The sequence below is a fragment of the Pristis pectinata genome, chromosome 10 (genome assembly GCF_009764475.1).
Source record: "Pristis pectinata isolate sPriPec2 chromosome 10, sPriPec2.1.pri, whole genome shotgun sequence".
NCBI lineage: Eukaryota > Metazoa > Chordata > Chondrichthyes > Rhinopristiformes > Pristidae > Pristis > Pristis pectinata.
Window position 1 is genome coordinate 49,415,293 of NC_067414.1, and position 24,895 is coordinate 49,440,187.

At 40.4% G+C, this 24,895-nt stretch overlaps 1 protein-coding gene across 1 annotated transcript in view; it reads left to right on the plus strand.

The window, feature by feature from the left end:
- The window catches only part of rspo3 (R-spondin 3), a 54,169-nt gene that overhangs the window by 3,919 nt on the left and 25,355 nt on the right, over positions 1–24,895 (plus strand). Inside the window, exons 2-4 of the mRNA XM_052024837.1 lie at positions 11,592–11,783; positions 18,419–18,568; positions 22,124–22,321. Coding sequence (XP_051880797.1) covers positions 11,592–11,783; positions 18,419–18,568; positions 22,124–22,321 — 540 coding nt within the window. The remainder of the gene's footprint in view (positions 1–11,591; positions 11,784–18,418; positions 18,569–22,123; positions 22,322–24,895) is intronic.

Consider the following 24,895-nt stretch of genomic DNA (forward strand, 5'->3'; position numbering starts at 1 on the left):
ATGCCGGTATTTACAAGTAATTCTAACGTTTGTAAAGGTAACTCAACAACAGTCATTATTCGGGATCATTTTCTTGCCACCCTAGCCAGATCAAGTGAAAGGGGAATGATCACTTAAGAAATTGGAAATACATTTAATGTGTTAAAATATTTAGAGTCAGAAAGCGGGTTGAATCTGATTAATCTAGTCTTATTTTAGGTAGTTTAATTCCAGGTTCGACCACATTGTATTTAATTTTCGCGGTGCAGGGTAAAGGAAACTCGTTTTATTTTAGAATTTAAAGCCCAGCGTTCAGCGCTCACACACATCCTCGAAAGATGCTGGTTTTAAAACCCCCTCCTTTATCTGCGTAGGTAATCTCACAGAAGGAAGAACGGGTAGGCACTTCTTTTCCTTTACTTGAGTTAATTTTCTAAACCAAATCAAAACAAGTTTTTGAAATGCGATGGATATTTTGACCGCAGGCAACTCCGGGCACCCCCAGTTATACCTGCGGCTGAAGAGGGCGGGGGCAACCCTCATTAGAAGCCGTGCTCCCAATTCTCTCATCTCATCGTGTGCGAGTTTACCAGTGTGAGGTCGTTCAGCAGAAATAGATCTGTGCTCTTATGTTTCCACTGGAGAACGCAGCAGCTTTTGCTGGTTTCTTTGATTAAATAAAACACTTAATCTTTAAACAATCCAACAAAACTCGCGGAATGGACCGGCCATTTACTAATGTTTTGATGTTAACATGGCCGTTTAATCGTTTCTGCAATGATTAATTGGACGAGGATACCCTCCAGTCCTTGGTATTAAATGGCTGTGCTTGGTCAATGTAAATATAATGAACCTGCGGGCGTTTGAATGATGGCGCTCAGCAACAAGAGGTTAGCCTGGGGGGTAAAAAAAATCATTCCCAAATGGCTGAAGTACTCGATGAGAGGAAATTGTCTCCAATCCCATTGGATTTGCCTGACACTGAGCCGATGAGAAGATACATTAACATCACAGCTGAGATTCAATTGTCTTCAAAGCACTGGGAACCGAAACACAGAGTTACACTGAAATCCCAATCTGTGAGGCATAGTTCCAACAAGAATTTGGTACCGATCTACTTACATCAGGGATGTACCCACATGGTCAAGATAGCGTTTTATACTCTATGGAAGAGCTAATCAGAAATGGGGAGTGAAAGGTTGTGTAAAAGCAGGGGTTCACCTAACCTGCCACTTAACTAACGAGTGGGGGTGGGTCGCACCATCTTCTCCCTCAAAAAAAGCTTTCAAGTTTGTCCATTTGAAACAAGAATATTTACCTCGACGCCGTGTGGAGGGTCTAAGTAAACTTTCCTGGGTAAGGATTTTCGTGTCTGGGTGAGTGGTGCTAGACTTGGGGAGATATTTCTATTAAGATAGAGGGATATGTGGGAGGAAGGGGTTAGATAGTCTTAGGAGTGGTTAGAAGGTCGGCACAACGTGGTGGGCCGAAGGGCCTGTATTGTGCTGTATTGTTCTATGGTTCTTTTCACCTATAAACTCAAGAGGCTCCATCAAGTTTTCTTAAAAAACAAGCGATTTATTTTTCTTCTGTAAGGGATACTGTGGTGTCAACGCTTGCCTAAACCCTGTATACGTTTGCATTTATGTGCTGTGAATGTCAGACGGGTGTTTGAGAAATATTCCCAAGATAACGTCCGTTTTCTGATGGCAAGGTATCCGAACCTTTCCTGGTGATTTAAATTGGGCGCCATTGGCAGGAGAGATGTAGAAATCAGCAGCCCCGCCCAGAATCTCACTTCAACCTTCGATCCACGAACGTTTAGCAATAACCGGCTCATCTTAGTTTGAGTGCAGGATCTAATTCAGATGTGTTCACTTACAAATATGTGTAAACAGGAATGAAAGGCAGATTAATGAAAAGGCACATTCTCTTGTCACCGAAAAAAAACTGTTCTAAGGAGCTGGACTTCATAAATAACATGCCCACAGCTGGTTTGGTTGTGTTAGAAGGAAACATTTGACGCGTGTTCATTTAAAATGTCTACTGTTTTTTTACTTTTTTACAACCAGCGTACAGTGACATTATATGATTCCTAACTTTGTTCAGATGCTATTAGTGATCCGCCTTCTACATACACGGATGATTTAATGTTGGGTTGGGGTAAAAATTCAAACGGATCTCTCCCCACCCCACTCTATGCCCAAGACATTTCCCCGTGGGAAAGACATTTTTAGCCTTTTCAAAACGCAACAGTTGTATCACGTTGTCGTATTTCTTCTTTGTGCTGCGTTTTGATCCGCTTATTGCTTCCACTGACATTTTGGACGATAAAAGTGATTCATAGCTTTCCTCCTCAAGCCCTGGGATGGTGAGGTCCAAACACAACAACAGTTCCTATTACAATAACAACACTGATTTGTTTTGTATAGGCTGAACAGACAGTGTCTGTGGTTTTCGGGGCAACGTTCAGAAATTACATCGACATACCAGGCTGAAATATCAACAACTTTTGTTTTATTCACACAAAAATGGGCTTTGGTTTAGATAAACTAATATCTGGATTTTGAAAAAGCGAGAAAACCACCCAACTGTCATCTTCATACACCTTGAACAAAGCACGTATAAAAGAGGATATGTTCATTCATTAGTGATCCACGCAAATTTGGTGATTCCCACAGCCGCTGTGTATGCAGGATTCAGTGTCCTGAGCTCGAGAATGCGTGCTTCAGATTGAACCCTTAAAAGGTTATTCTCACTTGCTTCTCCCAGAGGGATAGCCACATGGAGTTCCCATTGGTTTAGAAAAGGTAGCCCTAACTCTGATGCCGTAACTTTTGCATTGTTACCGCGTTAATTGTATCATTTTCGCCCGCAAGGTAATTTTAGTGCCAATGTGCTCTATAACCGACCAAAGTAAACAAAAATCTTACGTTCAGAGTTTTCTCCAGTTAATGTAAATTTATCGACGGGTCAAAATTGTGACTGCAGGCATGATGTTTGATGTGTAACTTTTGTTTACATTTGCTCCCAGTAATAAATACACGTGAATCACATCATTTGCTAACAGTGTTGGTGCTTTAAACAACCTCTGCTCTCTGCTGGAACTCGGCAATATAAATGTGATGGGTCCACAGAGACCTGAATCCACAAACCGTTTGCTTACGCTGAGCATTCACTTCCAGATACCGCGCTCTCAATTGCATCGCATGAGATCCCCAGAACAATCGGCCTATTTAAATATGCCTAAGGTTATCCTGAAAAGGGATATTGCTGTATCTGCCTAGTAACTCTTACCGCAGGGAGACAGGAGAGCCTCGCGTCAGGGAAAATTATGGATATTTAATGCAAATCAATTTCAATTGATCGGTACTGTCGCCATACAATTATGCGTGGGAGAGGTGGACGCGAACAGCAGTAAATTTTGAGATTGTGCATTATGAACATCACCCAATTACACCTGATTCAATTGGGACCAGCAAAGTTCAGTTGGGGCCAGCTTAAACCTCAAGGAGAAACGTTGAGCGAAAATTAGTGCACGCCTTTCAGCTTTGCTGAAATTTTAATTGTCATTTTTACGTCGAGACAAAGTGGGAATTGGATACAGAATACTGGGCTGAAACGCTTTCCGGAGCCCACTCAAGCTAAGTCGCGCGAGACCCCTGCAGGAAGCCAATGCAAATTGCTTGAGGTTAGAGCTGAGGGAGAGTCTAACTCCACCGTGATGTGATAAGGTTCTGAAAATGCGCTGAGAGTTGGCTCTGCACTGAAGATTAATAAACCTAGTATTGCGCCTTTTTTTTAAAGAATAGGCCATATACTCCCTGAAGCCTGCTCCGCTGTTCAATAAGACCACCGCTGATGTGATCCTGACTTCAGCTCCGATTTCCTGTCTGTTCCCCATAACGTCGTCTGCCCAATAGACTTGTCTGCCTCAGCTTTGAATATATTCAATGATGTAACATCCACAACTCTCTGAGACAGAGAATTGCAAAGATTCAGGACACTCTGCGAGAAGATGTTCCTCCTCGCCTCCATTTTAAATGGACGAACCCCTTATTCTGACATTCTGCCCCCTAGTTTTAGACTTTACCATGAGAGGAAACATCCTCCCAGCAGCGTTTTGAAGTCTGGACAAACCTATATCTAAGCATGTGGTATGTAAGCATAATGAAAAAGAATTCTTTACTATAAGCACAGTGTGAGATAGTTCCTTCTGGCCTTGAGCAAAAAAAGAGGTTTAATTTTCCTGGTAGTTTTATCACCTCTGTTTCCTGAACCATAGATCTCAGGTGAGAGGATAGGCTATTTACAAACTTCATAATTATTGCCAGTGGAAATTTATGACCAGCCGTTCAAAATGACAAGAAGTGCAAGCTTTTTAAAATTTCCTTTCTTCAGCAAGTTATCTTGCCCTCTCTCTTTGTAGTCCACCAGACGCTGTAAAACTATGTGCCAAGGGCTCTGTGTTTACTACAAACATACTAAATATCCATTTCTTGTTCAATTTTTTAATTTGTCCCTTTGGATTGGATTTCTAAGAGTTGCTACATTATACTTAACCGAGTCTTTTTTAATTAAGTTGAGGCATTATTTGGAAGTTGATGTTCCCAGGAGACAGTTCTAAAATATTAGACTGAACCAACAAGCCAATGTGGAGCTCATTTCATTGAGTTTCTGCGACGAAAGATTTATTTTGGCTTTAATTACCACTTCATCTGTAGGTCAATCTCCAAATTATCCATGTAATTCAAAATAAATTTCAAATGAATAGATGAGATAATTATCTTGAAATAATTTATATGAAAGGGAAGCCAGAAAAGATTACAAAATTCAAAATGTTTTACGTCTTAAATTGGACCTGTATACTATATAGTATTTTTACTATACAGATAACATCTTAGGATATGGTTAGAGCTCCTAATGTGAAGTATGATTCCAACCATCAGAATGTTTTCCTCTGGCTTTCTACTTACTTCTGTTTCACCAGACTCCTCATACTCAGTCAATTGCTGCCTTGATGTCAAGGGCAGTCACAAATCTCAATTCTGGAATTCAGTGTTGTTTCCTGATGTGATGCGATCTGCAGATGAATGATCCTGGTGAACACCAAAGTACACCATGAGCAAATTATTGAAAATGTATCTTGATAGCACTGCCAACACTACCTACCAACACTTTGGTGATGATTGTATGGTAATTAGTTGATTGGACTTGTCTAGCCTTTTGTGACAGGACACACCTAAGCAATTTTCACATTAGAACATAGAACAGTACAGCACAGGAACAGGCCCTTCAGCCCATGATGTTGTGCCGAACTAATTAAACTAGTAGTTAAATGCCTAACTGAACCAGTCCCTTCTGCCTGCACAACGTCCATATTCCTCCATTCTCTGCACATACATGTGCCTGCCTAAGAGCCTCTTAAACACCTCTATCGTACTTGACTCCACTACCACCCCTGGCAGTGCATTCCAGGCACCCAGCACTCTCTGTGTAAAAAAACTTGCCCCGCTCATCTCCTTTGAATTTATCCCTTCTCCTTAAATGCATGCCCTCTAGAATTGGACATTTTGACCCTGGGAAAAAGATACTGGCTGTCTACACTACCTATGCCTCTCATAATCTTTTCAACTCCTATCAGGTCTCCTTTCAGCCTCTGCCACTCCAGAGAAAACAACCCAAGTTTGTCCAACTCCTCCTTATAGCACATGCCCTCTAATCCAGGCAGCATCCTGTAAACCTCTTCTGCACCTTCTCCAAAGCCTCCACATCCTTCCTTTAATGGGGTGACCAGAATTCAATGCAATACTCCAGATGCAGCCTAACCAGAGTTTTATAAATTGTTGAATAGATGCCAGTGTTGTAACTGTGGAGTGTAAGTCTTCAGTACTGCAGCTAAAATGCTTGCCTTAAAGATCATTTAAAATGTTGCCATTGGCATTCAGTAAATAGTTATGGCAGAGATAAGGCATTTTCAGAAGCTACTCTTGTTTTGTATTAGAGTAATAATAGTAACTGTGTTGGATATTTTATCTGGGCCAAAGTAGAGGAAAAGACTTTGCCTAAGACATACATACTTAATAGATGTACTAAAGAGACCAACAGCAGTGAACTAACTATTTTTTGTTTTAATGATTTGTTTAATCTTTCTGTGTTATCTAATTAGGACACGTTGCAACCCCATATTCTTTATGTCACTAAGACTACCTAACTCTATTTCCAGAACTTCAACCGCCTCTACTCAGCCTCAATTCATCTGCTGCTGAATCCCACAATGATGTCTCTAGTTTTGACTGCACCCAAGCTCAATGGGCTGGCATCTAATTCTCCATCCTCCATAAATGTGATGTGAACTAAAACACTGCCGTCTATTTTCTAAAACACAAATAACCTTTCAACTCATAAGAACAACAAAATATAAGAAATAGGAGCTAAAAATATCTCCATCACTTCAATAAGATCACAACTGATCCTCGATCTCATCTACTTTCCCACCCAATCTCTAAACCCCATGATTGCCTTTGTGTCCAATAATCAGTCTCAACTTTGAAAGTACACAATCACTAAGGCCTCACAGGTACAATAATCCAAGGATTCACAACCCTCTGAATGAAAACATTTCCTCCTATGGTCTTAAATGGCTAGCCACTTAACCTGAGACTTTGACCCCTGGTTCTAGACTCTCCAGCTGGGGGAGCTAACTTTGCAATGTTGGCCATGTCAAACTCTCTTAGTACTCTTTTGTTCTTGTTAAATTCTTTTAAACTCTAAAGTAGGCCCATAATACTCAATTTATCCTCATTAGGCAACCTCTTCATCCCTGGAATGAAGCTTCATTGTGTCAAGGTAAGTGCGTTGTTTTCAGTAGGAAGGGTAAACTGCAGAGAGTTTTGAGGTTGTGCACACCAGATGTGGTCTCACTAAACTTTACATAATTGTAGCAAGACTACCTTATTCATTTATTCAAACCTTTTGCAATAAAGACCAACATAGTATTTACATTCAAAATTGCTCATTGTGCCTACATGTTAATTGTGTTTGTGTACAAACAGATCTAAATCCTTTTGAGAACCATATTTCATTCTCTCACTATTTTAAAAATAATCTCGCATTTATATTGTGCTATAACTGCCTCCATTGCTTACTATCTTTACATTGGAACTCAGCCCAATATCGGGTCAGTTTTAAAACTCACACCCCTGTTTTCAGATTATCCCATGGCCTAATTATTCCTACCTCTATTCAGACATAAACATCCAAGATCTTTGCAATTCCTGCATGTTGGTAATTGGTTTATTATTGCCACATATACAAAGGAATAATGAAAAACTTTGCAAGCCATCCATACAGATCGTTTCATCATATCAGTACATTGAGGTAGTATAAGGGAAAAGCAATAACAGAATGCAAAATATCGTGTTACAGTTACAGAGAAAGTGCGGTGCAGCCAGACAATAAGGTGCAAGGCCATGATGAGGTAAATTGTGAGGTCAAGAGTCCATCTTATTGTACAAGAAGTCCATTCAATAGTCTTAGTCTCAAGCTGTCCTTGAGCCTGGTGAGATATGCTTTCGGGCTTTTGTATCTTCTACCTAATGGGAGGAGGGAGAAGAGAGAATGTCCAGGGTGGGTGGGGTCTTTGATTATATTGGCTGCTTTACCCAAGCAGCGAGAAGTGTAGACAAGAGTCCATGGAGGAAAGGCTGGTTTTCATGATGTACTGAGCTGTGTCCTCAACTCTCTGCGGTTTCTTGTGACCTCGGGCAGAGCAGTTGCCATACCAAGTCATGATGCATCTGGATAGGATGCTTTCTATGGCGCATTTTTTTATTCTAAAATAAACTTTATTCATAATAAAAGACAAACTATATACAATTATAAAACAGTGCAAGCCTTTACATTCTTGTACAGATCATTCATTAGTGTTACCTTTTTCTATATAAAAAAAAGCACCGATGCCACACGTGTGGGTCCCTGGGGGCTACCCAGTCCCGTATTTACAATATTTAGGGGCTTTCTCGCCTGACTCCGCCCCTCCCTCTCCAGTGGCAGAAGAACTCTAAACTGTAGTCCTTCCCCACTGAGCCTTTGCGTTGGCTGCACCCAGCTTCAGTGTGTCCCTCAGCACGTACTCCTGCAGCCTGGAACGTGCCGGTTGGCAGCATTCCCCTACGGACATCTCACAGTGCTGGAAGACCAACAAGTTTCAGGCAGCCCAAAGGGCATCTTTCACTGAGCTGATGACCTTCCAGCAGCAGATGATGTCCGTCTCTGTGTGTGTCCCCGGGAACAGCCCGTAGATCAGCAAATCCTCTCTTACGCAGCTGCTGGGGATGAACTGTGACAAGGACCCTTGCATCTTTCACCACACCCTCCTCACCAACCCACAGCCCACAAAGAGGTGGGCAACTGTCTCATCCTCAGCGCAGTCCTCCTGGGGGCAGCGCGCACTGGGAGTGAGGTTCCAACCATGCAGGAAGGATCTGACTGGGAGGGCCCCTCTCACCGCCAGCCAAGCAAAGTCTTGATGCTTGTTGATGAGTTCTGGCAATGATGCATTTTGCCAGATGGTCTGGACAGTCTGCTCAGGGAACCACCCCACAGAGTCCATCGAGTCTTTCTCCTGCAGTATCTGCAGGACGTTCCGTGCTGACCACTGCCTGATAGACTTGTGGTCAAAGGTGTTGGTCTGGAAGAACTTCTCCAGGAAGGACAGGTAGTGCGAGGAACAGGCCACACCTGCGCCAAGTACAGCAGCCCTGAGAGCACCTCACACCTGATGACCAAGTTCTTCCCGGTTATCAACAGGGAGCGCCGTTCCCACAGTCCCATTTTCTGCTTCACCTTCCCAATCCACTCCCAATTTTTGTTGCACGCCCCAGCTCCTCCGAACCAGATCCCCAGCACCTTCAGATAGTCAGGCCTGACTGTGAAGGGGACGTAGGATCGGTCGGGCCAGTTGCCGAAGAGCATGGCCTCGCTCTTCAAGCGGTTAACTCTGGCCCCTGATGCCAACTCAAACTGGTCACAGATGCTGATCAATCTGCGAACTGACCTTGGGTCCGAGCAGAAGACGGCGACCTCATTCATGTACAGGGAGGTTTTCACCTGGGTGACCTCACTGCCTGGTAACGTCACCCCTCTGATGCTCTCGTCCTTCCTGATGGATTCAGCAAAGGGTTCTATACAGCACACAAACAAGACAGGGGAAAGAGGGCAGCCCTGCCTGACTCCAGACTTGATGGGGAAGCTGTCTGTTTCCTACCCATTGATTTGGACTGCGCTACAGATGTCTGTGTAGAGCAGTTGGATCCAATTCCTGATTCCCTCCTCAAAGCCCATTTTGGAGAGCACGTCCAACATGTACGTGTGTGATATCCTGTCGAAGGCCTTCTCCTGGTCCAAGCTGACCAGGCCACTTTATAAAAATTGGTGAGGGTCAACATGGATATGCCGAATTCCTTTAGCCTCCTGAGGAAGAAGAGGAACTGGTGCACTTTCTTGGCCATGGCGTCTCTGTGGCATTTACCCCATCACACTTGGGTACTTACACATCCCTGATTTTCATCACTCCAGCATTTAGGACAATGCCTTTTTATTCCTAGGAAGTCTAGAAGTCCTCTCAATATCCTCTTTTTAAAGTATGTTAATTAAAATCTTTGACCCAACTTTTAATCACCTGTTCCAAAGTTGCCAATTGCCAATGTTTCTTTTTTGATAATACTCTTGTTAAGCACATTGCTGTTTTACTACTAAAGGTTCCATATAAATGTTTTCTTATTCATTCACTCATGGGATTAGGATATGCTGAATAGACCAACAATTTCTGTGTATAATTAAATGCTCCTTTAACTGAGAGGCTGTTGAAGCCAGAGGGCAGTTGCTAAGTCTGGAATCACAAATAGTCCATATTTGTAAAATTGGCAGATTTCCTTCTCTAAAGAGTATTAGAAAACCACATCAATTTTACAACAATATGTTCACTCCAAGTCTCTAGTATTGATTTTAGTTATTAATTAAAGATTTATTTAATTACCTTAATTTAACTTCTCCTTCTAACCACGGCCATTATGAGATTTGAACTCTTGACTCTGAGTTAACAGTTAGGCCTTTAGATGTTAGTCCATTAACTTAATTACCATCCTACTATTCTTCAGAAAGTTGTATGGTTTGTCACTCAATAGATAATTGGAAATACTGGTTGAATGCAGTTTTATCCAATGCTATATTGAATATATTTTTGCACAGTGAAAGCTTAGCAGCATTAGTACTTAATAAAGGGCATTTCAATAGCAAAAAGGTAAAGGTGAAAGTGACCCAGGAATCCTGAAGTTAATGCTGAACATAGGGTACCAATGAAGAGCAATAATCAATTAAACCCACAGGTAAAGTTCATAGTAAACTTATTATAAAGCAAATCTTCGGCATATTGTTCAGTGCTCAGCTTATACCTTGAGAATAATTTTCAGTTCTGGTCAGCAAGACAAAAGGGAGATATTCAAGGAGAAATTGAAGATATTTGCCTCTTCAAGATATTCACGTGTTGGAGACAATGAAGGGAAGAGACATAAGCTGATTCCTAGAGTTAAATAACTGTGTTATGATGAAGATAGACTGGAATAATTTGGATTTCCCAAAATAGCAAGGATGAAATGAAGGGGTAATCTTATTGAGGGATTCAAGTTTGTATGAATATCCAAGTTCAGAATATTCAAATAATTTGTAAGAAATACAAGTTCACACCAATAACTTGCATATTCAAGGCTGACATCAGGAGATTATCCTTTCCATAAATAATGATTAGCATATAGAAAGACATATTCCAAGTAGTGGAGGTGAATACAGTGGAATAGTAATATAGACAACTTGATGTTGGAAATTGGAAACTATCAAGAACTTTGGACTGAGACATATAACATTCTGATTGGTCTCCTTCAACCATAATTGCAGACTAAGCAGCAGTCCAGACCAATTCACAAGGATGTTATCGGAATTGAAGGGAGTTATAAGGAGAGGCTCGATAGGCTGGGACTTCTTCCAATTGGCAAAGGAGATTGAATGGTGACCTTATAGAGGTATATAAAATCATGGGGCGATTAGAAAAGGTGGATGGTTACAGACTTTTTCCCAGGGTAGGGGAAGCTAAAACTGGAGGGCATAGATTTAAGGTGAGAGAGAAAAATTCAAAAGGGACCTAAGAGGCAACTTTTCACACAGAGGGTGGTGGGTATATGGAACGAGCTGCCAGAGGAAGCTGTAGAGACGAGTACAATTACAGTGTTTAAAAGACATTTGAACAGGTACATGGATAGAAAAGGCCTAGAGGAATATGGCGTAACACAAGCAAATGGGACTAGTTCAGATAGACATCTTGGTCAGCATGGACAAGTTGGGCTGAAGGGCCCGCTGTCTAACTCTATATGTTAATGTTTTAGAGCTACCAATTTACCAGCACTATATGGTTATTAACAGCTATTCATTACATCAGCAAAGAATGATAACAAATATACTGATAGCTTGTTAGAATTTTGATTATAAAGTATAATAAGTTGAACATTTAGAGAATGTTAATAGCCAGTTAGACAATAATTATTGTTGTTTTTTTCCAGCGAGTACAGGTGTGAGCCAAAGTTGCCCGAAAGGGTGCAATCGATGTTCTGATTTTAATGGATGTCTGTCATGTAAACCCAGACTTTTCTTCTTTCTGGAGAGAAATGGGATGAAGCAGACTGGAGTTTGTCTCTCTTCTTGTCCAAGTGGATATTATGGAGTCCGAACACCAGAAATGAACACATGTGCACGTAAGTGTTAAAAATGAATAGGTGCCACCAGAATTACTGTTGTGTCATTTACTGCTCTTTCCCCAGCACCAAAATATTATCAATGCAATGGGAAAAGCATTTTGGGATTGAAAAAGTGGACTGTGGATGCTTCATCTATCACTGAAGGTGATAACTGTTGTAGGTGAAAAAATTCTAACTACATTCCCATCAAGTATTGTTAAAGTGTCAGCGGAACCATACAAATTAAGCATCTGGAGGACTGACAGGGTCTAAAGGAGATAGCATTTAGTCATGCTTTCTACTTTATGAGAATTCCTGCAAACAAAGTAACTACTAAGAAAAGCAAACATTTCAAATTCAGCACTACCACGGCCCACTGTGACAAAGCTAAAAACACCCCTCAAAGGAATAAAATGTGTATTTCAAAGCAAAGAAGTTTCATTTGTCAGCATCCAGTTTAGAAATACCTTGTTTACTTTTAACGAAGCCACTTTAGTTAATTTTTCTTTTTATTTCTCTTATGCTACATGTGACCATTCTTGATATAGAAACAGAAACTGTGGGAGATATTCAGCAGGTCAGACAGCATCCATGGAGATAGAAATGCTAAATCTGTTTCTCTATCCTCAGCTGCTGGTTTACCTGCTGAAATATCAGCAGCATTTTCTGTTTCTTGATTTCAGATTTTCCAGCATTTGCTGTTTTTAGCTTTTCAAAGGCTATTCTCTGTCTGGACCAGTACAACGAACGATGGAGGCAATGTAACACAGCACAGCACAGCACAGGTGTTCCCCATGGATCAAATTAAATCTCTACAGTCCTACCACATCTGGTTACAAATAGTATTGGACAATTAAACAGTTAACGGGAGGAAGATGCTCCGAGAACATCCTCAAAACTCAACAATAGTGGGGGCCCAGCATGTGTGTGCTAAAGAAGAGGCTGAAGCATTAGCAACCATGTTCAGCCAATGATCCATCATAGCTTCCTCCTGAAATCCCTATCATTAGAGAGGCCATTCTCAGCCAACTTGAATCACTCCATTCAATAAGAGTGGGACAACATTTAGACATGAACTGATAAGCGGCAAGAAACTTGCTCCAACAAGAGATAGTCTAACCACCTATCCTTGTATTCAGTGGTGTTCAAGTCACTGACTCTCCCACTATCAAATCACCATTGGTCAGAAATTCAACTGGACCAGCTACATAAACACAAAGGCTGCAAAAGAGGCTGGGTATCTTGTAGTGAGCAACTCACCTCCTGACAGCCTAAGGTTTTTCCATCATCTACAAGGCACAAATCAGAAATATGATTGAATACTCTCCATTTGTCTGGATGTGCAACTCCAAGAAGTTCTCATGAAGCCCAGCACTATCCAGATCAAAGCATCCACTTGATTGGTACACCTTAAATCCCCCTAAACATTCAGTCCCTCCACCACCAGCACTCAGTGGCTGCAATGTGCACCAGCTACAAAATTCCATTACTCACCCAGACAAATACAACAACAAGTGCCATACCTGCAATGCCTACCATTAGGTGCATGGGGATACCACTGCCTACAGGTTCCCCTCCAGGTCACACACAATACATAGAAATATATTGGTGATCCTCCATCATTGCTGTGACTAAGTTCTGGAACTCCCTCCCCAGAAGCAATGTGGGACCACCTTCACCAGAAGGACTGCAGCAATTAAGAAGATGGCTTACGACCACCTTCAAGGGTGTAGAAATGGGGCAAGAAATGCTGGCTTTGCTGCTGATACCCTGATATCCAAAGTGATGTAAAATAAAAGTCCTTCTCTTCAATCAGTCTTTAACCGTTGTTTACTCCATTATAATCCACCAGCTCTTTAGTTGCTGAGCCCATGATCATGAGCACCTGGATGACTCAGCCTGTGGGTACAGAAGCACCTCTTACCAGTCTGCTACTGCAGTCCATAATTGTGTTCCACTTGCTCTTGCAAGAGATAGATAGATACTAGATATTTATTTATTAGTCACACATACATCGAAACACACAGTGAAGTGCATCTTTTTGCGTTGCTGAGAATGTGCTGGGGGCAGCCTGCAAGTGTCACCACTCTTCTGGCGCCAACACAGCATGCCCACAACTCCTAACCTGTACGTCTTTGGAATGTGGGAGAAAACCGGAGCACCCAGAGGCAACCCATGCAGACACGGGGAGAACGTACTAACTTCTTACAGACAGCGGCGGGAATTGAACCTGGGTCGCTGGCGCTGTAATAGCGTTATGCTAACCGCTACACTACTGTGCCGAAGAGATTAAATCATGAAGAGCAATGTATATGTATGGTGCGCCTGCAATGGCTGAATAGCTTGAAATGTGTTTAAGGAGTGATACATGTGATCTGTGCATGTGACTGTTGAAATAAGTGCATGAGTGTAGCAAGTGGAACTTCAAGATTTGTTGCTGTTTCCACTGACATTTGACCAGATGGGTGAGATCAATAAACCTCTTCCCAATACTGGGATCAAGGGGCATCACCAAGCTTATTGATCTATCTGGCCACCTCTGCCTTTCATCACTTGATGTCCTCATGGACCCTGAACAGGCAGGACTTTTCTTAGTGCGTCCATCTTTACATTAGGATCTCAACATCTATGACAATGATATTGGGTGCTAGTTCCAGGGTCTGCACTTGTCAGAGCTCCCCAAATTCACACTGCCTTCTAGCAGTGGTTGGATTCACTGCCCACCCCACCTTTAAGAGGTACAGGCCTGACATGTATAAGAACAGGTTAGTTTTAGCTGTATCACAGGACAACTGAAATTACTTGTGCTTAATGGGGAATTCTTGCACAAGATATGTGCGCAAAAATGACAGAATATCAGTGCTGGGACAAATTGGCTCAGATCCCTAATGCAATAGATAAACACTGTGCTACAAAACAGAATTTTCCAGCCTGTAAGTAATTTTTCAATGCCTTTGGTACAAACTTCAATGTACTGGAATGTGAATTCACTCTGCCTTCTGCAAGCAAAAATACAAATGATCTTTTTCCATTAAAAATAGTGATATACATTTTAATATACTTCTGTCAGCTTTGAAGTATTGTTTATGTGCCCAACACTTTTTCAGGTTTAAGTTGGCAGTTGTATTAAATAATATGGGGAATAACTGAGGACAGTTGCAAGCAGTAAACTGAAGTTTAAATGGGAGTTTTAGGAGTAGGAGAAACCCTAAACAATTTATATTGTAAGATTAGATTACAACATCGAATTTAGATCTTGGCATTTTCTTAAATAAAAGATGAATACCACATGACTATTGAAGTTTCAAGGATTTCATTAAATGCAAGCAACAACTGTCAGGACTTTTCACAATGGTTTTAATGGAGGATTAAACAAATTATCAACAAGATATAACCTGCAATTAATTATCAGGACTTTCTTTCCACAGTGCAGTCAAACTGTAAACCTTTTTTTTTAACAATCCCACATTTTATGTGATGAGATCTAAAAAGGAAAGGAAATTTTCTTGTTGTACACCAAACTAATCTTATCCCTTTCCACTCATTCATTTTAAGTATTGCATTCTGTCCATTTCCATCTCAGTTTTTAAGGCTCCAGAGTTCATGGTAGTGAGTTGAGACAGATGTTATATCATGAGTTAATTATGCAATTTCAGAAAACTGGTTCCACTTTCTAGTCAGCGAAATCATACAAATATGCATTGCTATGAAATTTGCTTTGAATGTTTGTTTGAATCCAGGTTCCTAGCAGCCAAAAACATAGCTATCAATAAGAAAAAAAAGACATAATCCCTTCCACAACCTCAGGGTGCCCTCAGTACTTTACAGAAAATGATGTGCTTTTGTTTAGAGTGTGGTCACTATTGTAATGTTGTAAAGTACAACTTGCACAATACTGTGATCTGAAATATAAACAGAAAATATGGAAACACTGGGAAGTAATGTAGCATCTGAGGAATGAGAATTAAAAGTTGAAAGTTTAAGGTCAATGACTTTTCATCAAACCTGGAAAAAATTCTGATGAGAAGTCCTTAACCTGAAATATATGCTTTGTTCCAACATATGTGCAGTGTTTCCTGAATTTCTTTTTTGTTTTGTTTCATAGTACAGCAACTTTAAAATAGTAAAATTAACCCAAGGCATTTCACAGAAACAACATAAAAAATGACACCATCACATTAAGAGACATTAGGACAAGTGACCAAAATAATGCTCAAAGAGATTAGTTTTTAAGGAAAGTTTTGAAAGAGTGAGGTTGAGATGTAGAAAGTTTTAGGGAGACAATTTACAATATTGAGAGTTGAAAGCATTGACACCAAGGGTGTCCAATGAAATTTGGAGATGTACAGGAGGCCAGAATTGGAGGGGAGTAGAGATCTCAGAGGGATTTAGGACCAAGGGAGCCCACAGAGATATGGACTGGAGAAGCCACAAAGGAATTTGAAATAATCAATGAGAATCTTAAAATCAAGACATAATGTAAAGTGGTGGTGTACAACGTATATCCCTGGACCATGTCTGGCCCATGAGATTTTTTTCTTTTTCCTTCCATAGTGAGCGGTGAACCAGTCGTGTTCACCATTTCCTTACCCACATGGTCACCACTTATCTGATGCAAAACTTCCAGAGACAAAATATCTCCAAAGCCAACTCCTGTGGCAAAACTCAGCACATGACAGGGCTTTCTACCATCCCTGACCCCAGAAATGATTTGGTAGCTGGTTAAAGAACTTAGAATATTTGTGAGTGTCCAAAACTTGGAAGCAAATTCAAAAACTATTTAAAAAATAATGCTATTAAAAGGTTTTCAAAAATGACTTCCATACTTTTTAAATTATTGTTCTGTCAAAAAATTGGATTGTGAAAAACAATCAAATTTAAATATATTTAAATAGATATAATTGTTTAAAATTAATAATTAAGTACACTTAGGTTGACCTAGTTAACAAAAAGACTGGCCTGCACTTACAGCCGTTCCTCTCCACTGAGCTGCATGGAATGGCTACACCTGCACCCGCAGAGTTTGAGCACCAGATTTCCCAGTGTAACTGCTGGAAAACTGTAGGAAGTTGACTGCCTGCTACTTGAGTCCTTAAGGACCCCAGCTTCAGCAGTAGTCTTCACAGCCTAAGAGTGGAACCTCAACTTTCATGTGAGAAGCTGCTTGAATTGGCAGTTTGGCCCTCCCACAAAAAAAGAGTACACAACTGCTGTAGATCCACTGGGTGAAGCAGAAGTATTTTAATATGTAATTGAATGAATTCAGGTGAATTTTCACAAATTTACTTGCCCTGTACACACTGTCAGGTTTGTATTCCACTGATAATAAGTAAAAATAAAAACATATGCTAGAAATACTCATCAGATTAGGAAGTATCAGTGGAGATAGGAACAGAGTTAACATTTCGGGGCAGTGTCCTCTGCATCACTTAGTTTATGTTTGCATTCATTTCCATCCATTCCCACATAATCCTGGCAAGATGTTACTCATATATTGAAGTAGATTCCAAACAAAAGAACTTGGTAATTTTTCTTTTAAAATCTCATTCAACATCCAAAACTGTTTACATTGTGGGTTTTTTGTTTCAGTTATTAAACCTTTATGTTTAAAGTGCTTTGTCAATTGTATATTTATGATCTGCAGGCTTTGTAAAACATTAGAACAAAATGGTGTCTTTAAATATATTGCCATGAATATGCTTCATACCTTAAGAGAGATAATGCATTACAGCCTTTTCTTTATTTCTTCATTGAATGTGGGCATTATCAGAAAGACCAACACTTATTCCTCATTTCTAATTGTCCCTGAACCAAGTGACTTGGTTGGGCCACTTCAGAACCAACCAAGTTGATGTTATTGATGTTATTATGATTCTGGAGTCATTTAGGCCAAATCAAATTTCTTTCCCAGATGTATTCTTAATGATAAGTTCCATGGCTACCGATGCTGATATTTATTTTTTATTATATTCCAGATTATTTAGTTAACTGCCATAGTAAGACTTGAACAAAAGTTAAAATTTCTGGAGTACTGCTAACTACTGTAGCCCAAGTACATCATCTCTGTCACAATGTCTGTTATAAAATCCAGCCTTTACACTAATGCATGTTATAATGTTTTTTTTCCAGGCTTTGCCATGACTCCAAACAACATTAAAGCAATTTAAGTTCAATTTGTGTTAAATTGTCCAGTAAGTTAAGTTAGTCTAAATTTAGCAGCGGTTAGTGCTGCTGCCTCATAGCACCAGGCACCTGGGCTTGATCCTGACCTCCAGTGCTGTCTGTGTGGAGTTTGCATGTTCTTCCCATGACCATATGGATTTTCTCCAGGTACTTCAGTTTCATCCCACATCCAAAGATGTGCTGATAGGTTAAACGGCCACTGTAAATTACCCCTTACTGTTGGTAAGTTGCTAAAGAATCAAAAGGGAGACGATGGGCAGGAGAAAGAATAAATTTTAGAGTCACGTGGAAATACAGAAAGGGGAAAATGAGACTGGGACTCCTCTCTCTGGGACTGGCATGGACGCTGTGGTCCAAAAGGCCTCCTCCTGTGTTGTAATATATAGGTAAATTATTGCTGTATTGGATTTGCATCAGATCATAACAGAAAACCTGTAACTGCCTCTTATGTTTAAACAATTGTTTTTCAGAATGTACAGCTGACAACTGTGATACCTGCTTCAACAAAAATTTCTGCACAAAATGCAAACCAGCATTCTACTTGCATAAAGGAAGATGTTTTGATATCTGCCCTGAAGGGTTTGCCCCAAATAATCAGACAATGGAATGCACTACTACTGGTAAGCAAACAGCAACTTATGTACAAAGGAAAAGAATGATTGATGTTTGTACAGGGCCTTTTATGCTCTCAGGATGTTCCAAAGTGCTCTAGGAACTAATTTAATACTTCTGATGCAAAACCACTGCCATAATTTAGGAAATACAGAAGCCAATTTACATACAGTAAAGCACTGCAAACTGTAATGATATAACAACTAGATTATTTGTTTTATTGATGTTGGTTGATGGGTAAATATTGGCCATGCATCCACCTGAGAGAGTGGATAGAAGTCTTGGCTTAATGTTTCATCTAAAGAACAGTCCCTTCATACTGTGTGACTCCTAATGACCTGTTGGTGGAAAGATACATGTTTTAAAATGTGTTAAGAATATATAATTTTCTTTCCAGCAATGTATTATTTCAAGCCAGCAAAAATTGATGGCTAACAATACAAAATTGTAGATTGAGCCCTGTATTAAAATGAGGAAATAAGCAGGCTAAAAAGCATAAAGGAAAAAAAAGGAATGTTAAGATAGTAGATAATATCATATATAATGAAGACTGAGAAAAAAGTGGGAAATAAGGTTAAAAGAAAACTGGAAAATGCAATAACTGAAGAAGTACAGAATGGGGGGAAGGGGTATAATGAAACATAGAAACTGGTGGACGAAAAAAATACGTTCATTTGGTTTCCCTTTTACCATTCTGACAGTCAAGTGATACAGTGAAAAATGACATTATTTATTAATCATAACAATCAATCTCTGTCAATTAGTTTACATCATAGCAGAAGGAAAATGTCATAGTTATCGAATCATCGAATATTTACATCACAGAATCTGGCTATTTGCTCCCTTGTGTTTTTGTTAACCAACCTAATTCTGTCATCCAGCACTAGTTCTGTAGCCCTGCAGATCATTGCTCTTCAAGTCCACATTCAAGTTCTGTTTAAATGAGATGTGTTCTGCATTTATCAGGCAGTGAGTTCCAGACACTTTTAACCCTTTAGGTGAAATTTATTTTCCTCATTTCCCCTCTAATCCTTCTACAAATAACTTTAAGTCTATGCCATCTGGTTTTTGACCCTTTTGGTAAGGGACTAAGTCCATCTAACTTACTCTTTTTTGAGCACTCCATAATTTTATGCACCTCAATTGTGTCCCCTTGGATCTCATTCACTTTTACTTTTTCATGTTCCATGCATGCCCTTGTCAAAGCCTTGCTCAAATTCATGTAAAGTACATAAAGTGCGCTGGAGAAACAAAGGTCTTCAGATGCTGTTATCTAGATGTAAAACACAATGATGCTGGAGGAAATCAGCAGGCCAGGCAGCATCCCTGGAGAAAAGCAGGTGGTCAGTGTTTCGGGTCAGGACCCTTCTTCAGGACTGAAGACAGGAAAAAGGGAGGCCCAGTATATAGGAGGGAAAAGCAGTGCAGTGATAGGTGGACAAAAGAGGGGAGGCGGGGTGGGCACAAGGTGGTGATAGGTAGATGCAGGTAAGAGATGGTGACAAGTAGGTGCAGGGGAGGAGGGGAGAGCAGATCCACTGGGGGATGGGTCAAAGGTAAGGAGGAAAAAGGGGGGGGTAGAAGAAAGAGAGAGGCTAGGAAAGGGAAGAAAAGAAGAGGCATGGGTGGGTGTGGGGTGTTTGTAGGGAAGGGGGCGGTGGGGATTACTTAAAGTGAGAGAATTCAATGTTCATGCTGTTAGGCTGCAAGGTTCCAAGATGGAAAATGAGGTGCTGTTCCTCCAGTTTGCGCTTGGAATTCTGGCAATGGAGGAGGCTGAGGACTGACATATCTGTGATGGAGTGGGAGGGGGAGTTGAAGTGACTGGCAACAGGGAGATGCAGATTCCCTGGATGGAAGTGATGGAGGGGCAGGTGTTGCAGCTATGGCAGGAACAGTGGAAACCTTAATATCATCTCCCTTAATATTATCTACTGGACAGAGATTCACCTGCACCTCCCTTACTATCATCTACTGCATTCGGTGCTCCAAGTACGGCCTCCTCTACATTGGTGAGACCAAGCACAGACTAGGTGACCGTTTCGCAGAACACCTGCGCTCCATCCGTAACCACGATCTGCATCTCCCCGTTGCCAGTCACTTCAACTTCCCGTCCCACACTATCACTGATATGTTAGTCCTCAGCCTCCTCCACTGCCAGGAGAATTCCAAACGCAAACTGGAGCAACAGCACCTCACTTTCCGTCTTGGAACCTTGCAGCCTAATGGCATGAACATTGAATTCTCCCACTTTAAGTAACCCCCACAACACCACCTCCCACACCCACCCCCAACCATGCATCTTCTTTTCTTCCCTTTCCTAGCCCAACTCTCTTTCTTCTACCCCCCTTTTTTCCTCCTTACCTTTGACCCATTCCCCCAATGGCTTTGCTCTCCCCTCCTCCCCCACACCTGCCTATGACTATCTCTTACCTGCATCTACCTATCGCCACCTGGTGTCCACCCCGCCTCCCCTCTTTTGTCAACCTATCACTGCTCTGCTTTTCCCTCCTATATATTGGGCTTCCCCTTTTCTTATCTTCAGTCCTGAAGAAGGGTCCTGACCTGAAACATTGACTGCCTGCTTTTCTCCATGGATGCTGCCTGGCCTGCTGAGTTCCTCCAGCATCATCGTGTTTTTCATCAAGTGCACTGCCCTTAGCAACCCTCCTTGTTACCTCCTCAAATAATTTAATATAGTTAGTCAGGCACAACCTTCTCTTAACCTTCTAAATGGTTATCACTGTCCTTTATAATTGACTCTAATAATTTGCCCACTTTTAAGAATATTACACCATTACCAGTTCTCCAATCCTCTAGCAGCACTCCTGTAGTCACGATCGGTATGCAAGACAAGTTTTTCAGTATACCTCAGTACAAGTGACAATAAGAAACCAATACCAATACCAATAATTGAAAAAATTGTAGCCAGAGCCTTTGGAATTTCTTCTTTTGTCTCTGTTAATAGTCTGGGATATATTTCATCCAGTCCTAACGATTTATACATTTTCAAAGATCATATACTCCTCTTTTACCGTAGTAGACAGTTTTAGTTTTTAACATTGTACTGAACTGTACAGATCGAGAATATATGAGATTTAATCATTGGTCTACTACATTTATCTCATTGTGATTTGTTATATGGGACATTATAATTAAAATCAGTGTAGTTCAATTTCTGCTCCTTGTTCAATGACCCCGGTAAAAAAATACTCATGTGGAATATCGGGAATAGATTTTAATTGAATAGTCTATTGACATCCAATATCCAACCACACAGTTTGGTAGAAGCAATGCATCCATACAGTGATATGACACAGAAAAGAGGCCACTTGGCCCACCAAGTCCACACCACCTATTAAACATCCACTTCCATTTATACTACACTTATCCCATTTTATTCCCTTTACATTCACATCCATTGTATGCAAAGTTCCCACCCCACCATATATTAGCAGATTCGGCAAACCAAGGAAGCTGGGGGTGTGGTTGGTGCTGAAGTAAATTTGACTGAGAAAGAAGGAACAAGAGGATACAGAACAACTTTGGTTATTTGTTTACAGTGCATTGTGAAGTAAGCGAGTGGAATGCATGGGGTCCCTGTACAAAGCGAGGGAAGACATGTGGTTTCTGGAAAGGCAGTGAGACAAGGAGCCGGGACATTCTGCAGGAACCTTCAGCACATGGCAACTCTTGTCCAAAGACCACCGAGAGAAGGAAATGTACTGTGCAAAAAAAGCGTTGTCCACCAGGACAAAAAGGTAAGAGGATTTCTGTGAGACCCAGCAAGAAACCATGGGTTATCAAAGTAACTAATTCCATAATTTTATAATATTATGACCAGAAATGCCTCAAATAGCTGAAGATACCAATTATTACTACCAGAGATTATTATCAGACTATTATTATCAGGACTGCATGCTGTGTCAATTGTGAGTTAACTAAGAAAGTAGCCATTTACTTTTTCAATTGAATATCTAGTAATTTATTACTCTTTCAATATTTAACTGTAATACTCTCTGTACTTTTGCTGATGAAAGACCACATAATCTCAGGCTTATGGCAAACATATGTGAAATGTTACGCAAAGTAGGAATCCTGTTGAAGTGGCCTCAACTGAATATATTTATTCAGTATGCAAACCCTTCAGGGAAACCAGATAATTGGCATCATGCTTCTCTGAATGACCATATACACTTTGTTGTCTGTTCAGATAATCCAAAATAGTTTAGCTGCTTAAGAGTGTTATGAAAATTAAGGCTGGGAATAGCTTTGAAAATGAGAATTGTAAGGTTCTTTGCATAGGGCAGCCAAGAAGCATGTTTTGTGAGCAGAAAATGTAGAGTTACCTGAGATGGATTTTGAGAATAAAACGATTTGTGAATACCATGGGAAAAAGGCAATGGTAACGGAGAAATCTGTGGAAGAAATGTAATGGAAATTATACTACCACGATGGAGGGTTTGCTTGAAGCTCAGGGAAAGCATTTAGGTGCTGAATCTGGCAGCTCCAAGCTCCCTTCAGCTGTCAGTTTTCCAGACCCTTGAGAAATCCATCGCACAGGTGTTTAAAGAGCTCAGAACAAACTGATGATAGGAAGACAGATCCCAAACCTCCCAGCCTCCCAAAATCTGAGGAACAAGGCCTCACTTCATTGACCCAATCCTCAGACAGCTATTTAATGCCCCAAATCTTCCCCAGTTAAACTGCAAGCTTGCACTTTAAAACTTGGTTAGTGTCAGGTTTCACATTCCCATTATTAACCTTTCAACTCTCTTGGGGCTTAAAATTTCACCTGTCCCTTCCCACCCCATAAGTCTGAAACTTTTTATCAGATCGATTTTCTGACAACTCTTTGTATTTAGTGTTAAAAATAGAGCATTTTATTTTTACTTCTATCTGTGAATTGTTTGAGTCAGTTTAAGAAATCCAAACATTTCTGTGGGTCAGAATTTTACACTTTTTCCAGAGGCCTTGAGAAGGTCCCTGAATTTTCTTTGCCTATTTGAAGAATGCAGCATTACAAAGAAGATTATCCAAGGTGCATCAAGATGCTACCAAGGAAACAATTCAAGGACATGTTCAAGACCTCTTTGAAACGTGTAATATTCAGATTCATAAGAATGCCTGAGCTGTGATTGCTCAAGATGGAGAAGGAAATTTCTGGATTGCATGGAGAATCTTGAGTCTGGGCATCACAGGAGCCCAACATAAATGACAAAAGGAGCTTTTCACCTCCCAAACTACCCGTCCACCCATCCTGCCAAGAACTTCATGGTAGAGTTCGAGAATTTCACATCGGCTTCATCAGCCACCTCAGAATCACAGAACCAGAATGGAAGCAAGTCAACCTTGAATCTGAGGGACAACTTAATAAGGAGAACACTGAAGCCCCCCCTGTTACGTACGGTTTTAGTTCAACGAATTGCACCTGGGTTTAGGTTATTCGTGACTGCTTTAATTTGTTTTGATGAAAACCATCTTAAGCCACATCTTTTGCTGAAATTAGGATAATGGACACTTTCCAACAAGGCAGAGGGAACCTGTTAAAGTCATTAGTGCAATATGATACCAAACAAATAAAGGAAGTCTTGAACTTGCACCTGAGCATTGCTAGGATATGAGAGGAGAAAATCTGGATTTTTGTATCTATACCTGCTATAAGGACCCAAAATATAATAATTTTAGACTCTCCTATTGTGCTGCTCAATTAATAGCCCAGTCCTTCGAGCATGTAATTAGAAAGGGAATGGTTCAAAACCATTGAATCATACTTCACCCTTGGAATTAAATTCATATAATAAATGCAACAATTCAATAATTGCACATTCAGAAGCTTGAGGAATATATTTACACATCTGTTTTGTCCACACTAACATACTTTGTCAAATAATTAAAATTCTGATCAATTGAACAAAGACTTCAAAATAACAATTTTAGGAGTCTTCAATAAAAACCTCCTACATAGTTGATTATCCAACATCTGAAATAATTATAGAATAAAAACAGAAAATGCTGGAAACACAGAGCAGGTCAGACTGTATCTGTGGAGAGAGAAACCTTTCAGCTTGGTCTTCAGAACCAAAAGTAATTCACTGATGGATGATGGAGGAAAGCAAAGTGTTAATATCCTTACACCAATCAAAAAGAAGTTTTAAACAAAACAGACTACTGAACAATTTTTTTTCTCTCTGAATAGACCCAGGGTATTTGTTTGTTTTGTATCTCAAATCTACACTTGATGTATGCCATGCAACAATTTTGTAAACAGCAATAGCTTTTCCCAGAACTTGCCCTGCTTCAACTTTTCTATCTTTATCTACTTTGCCAGAACC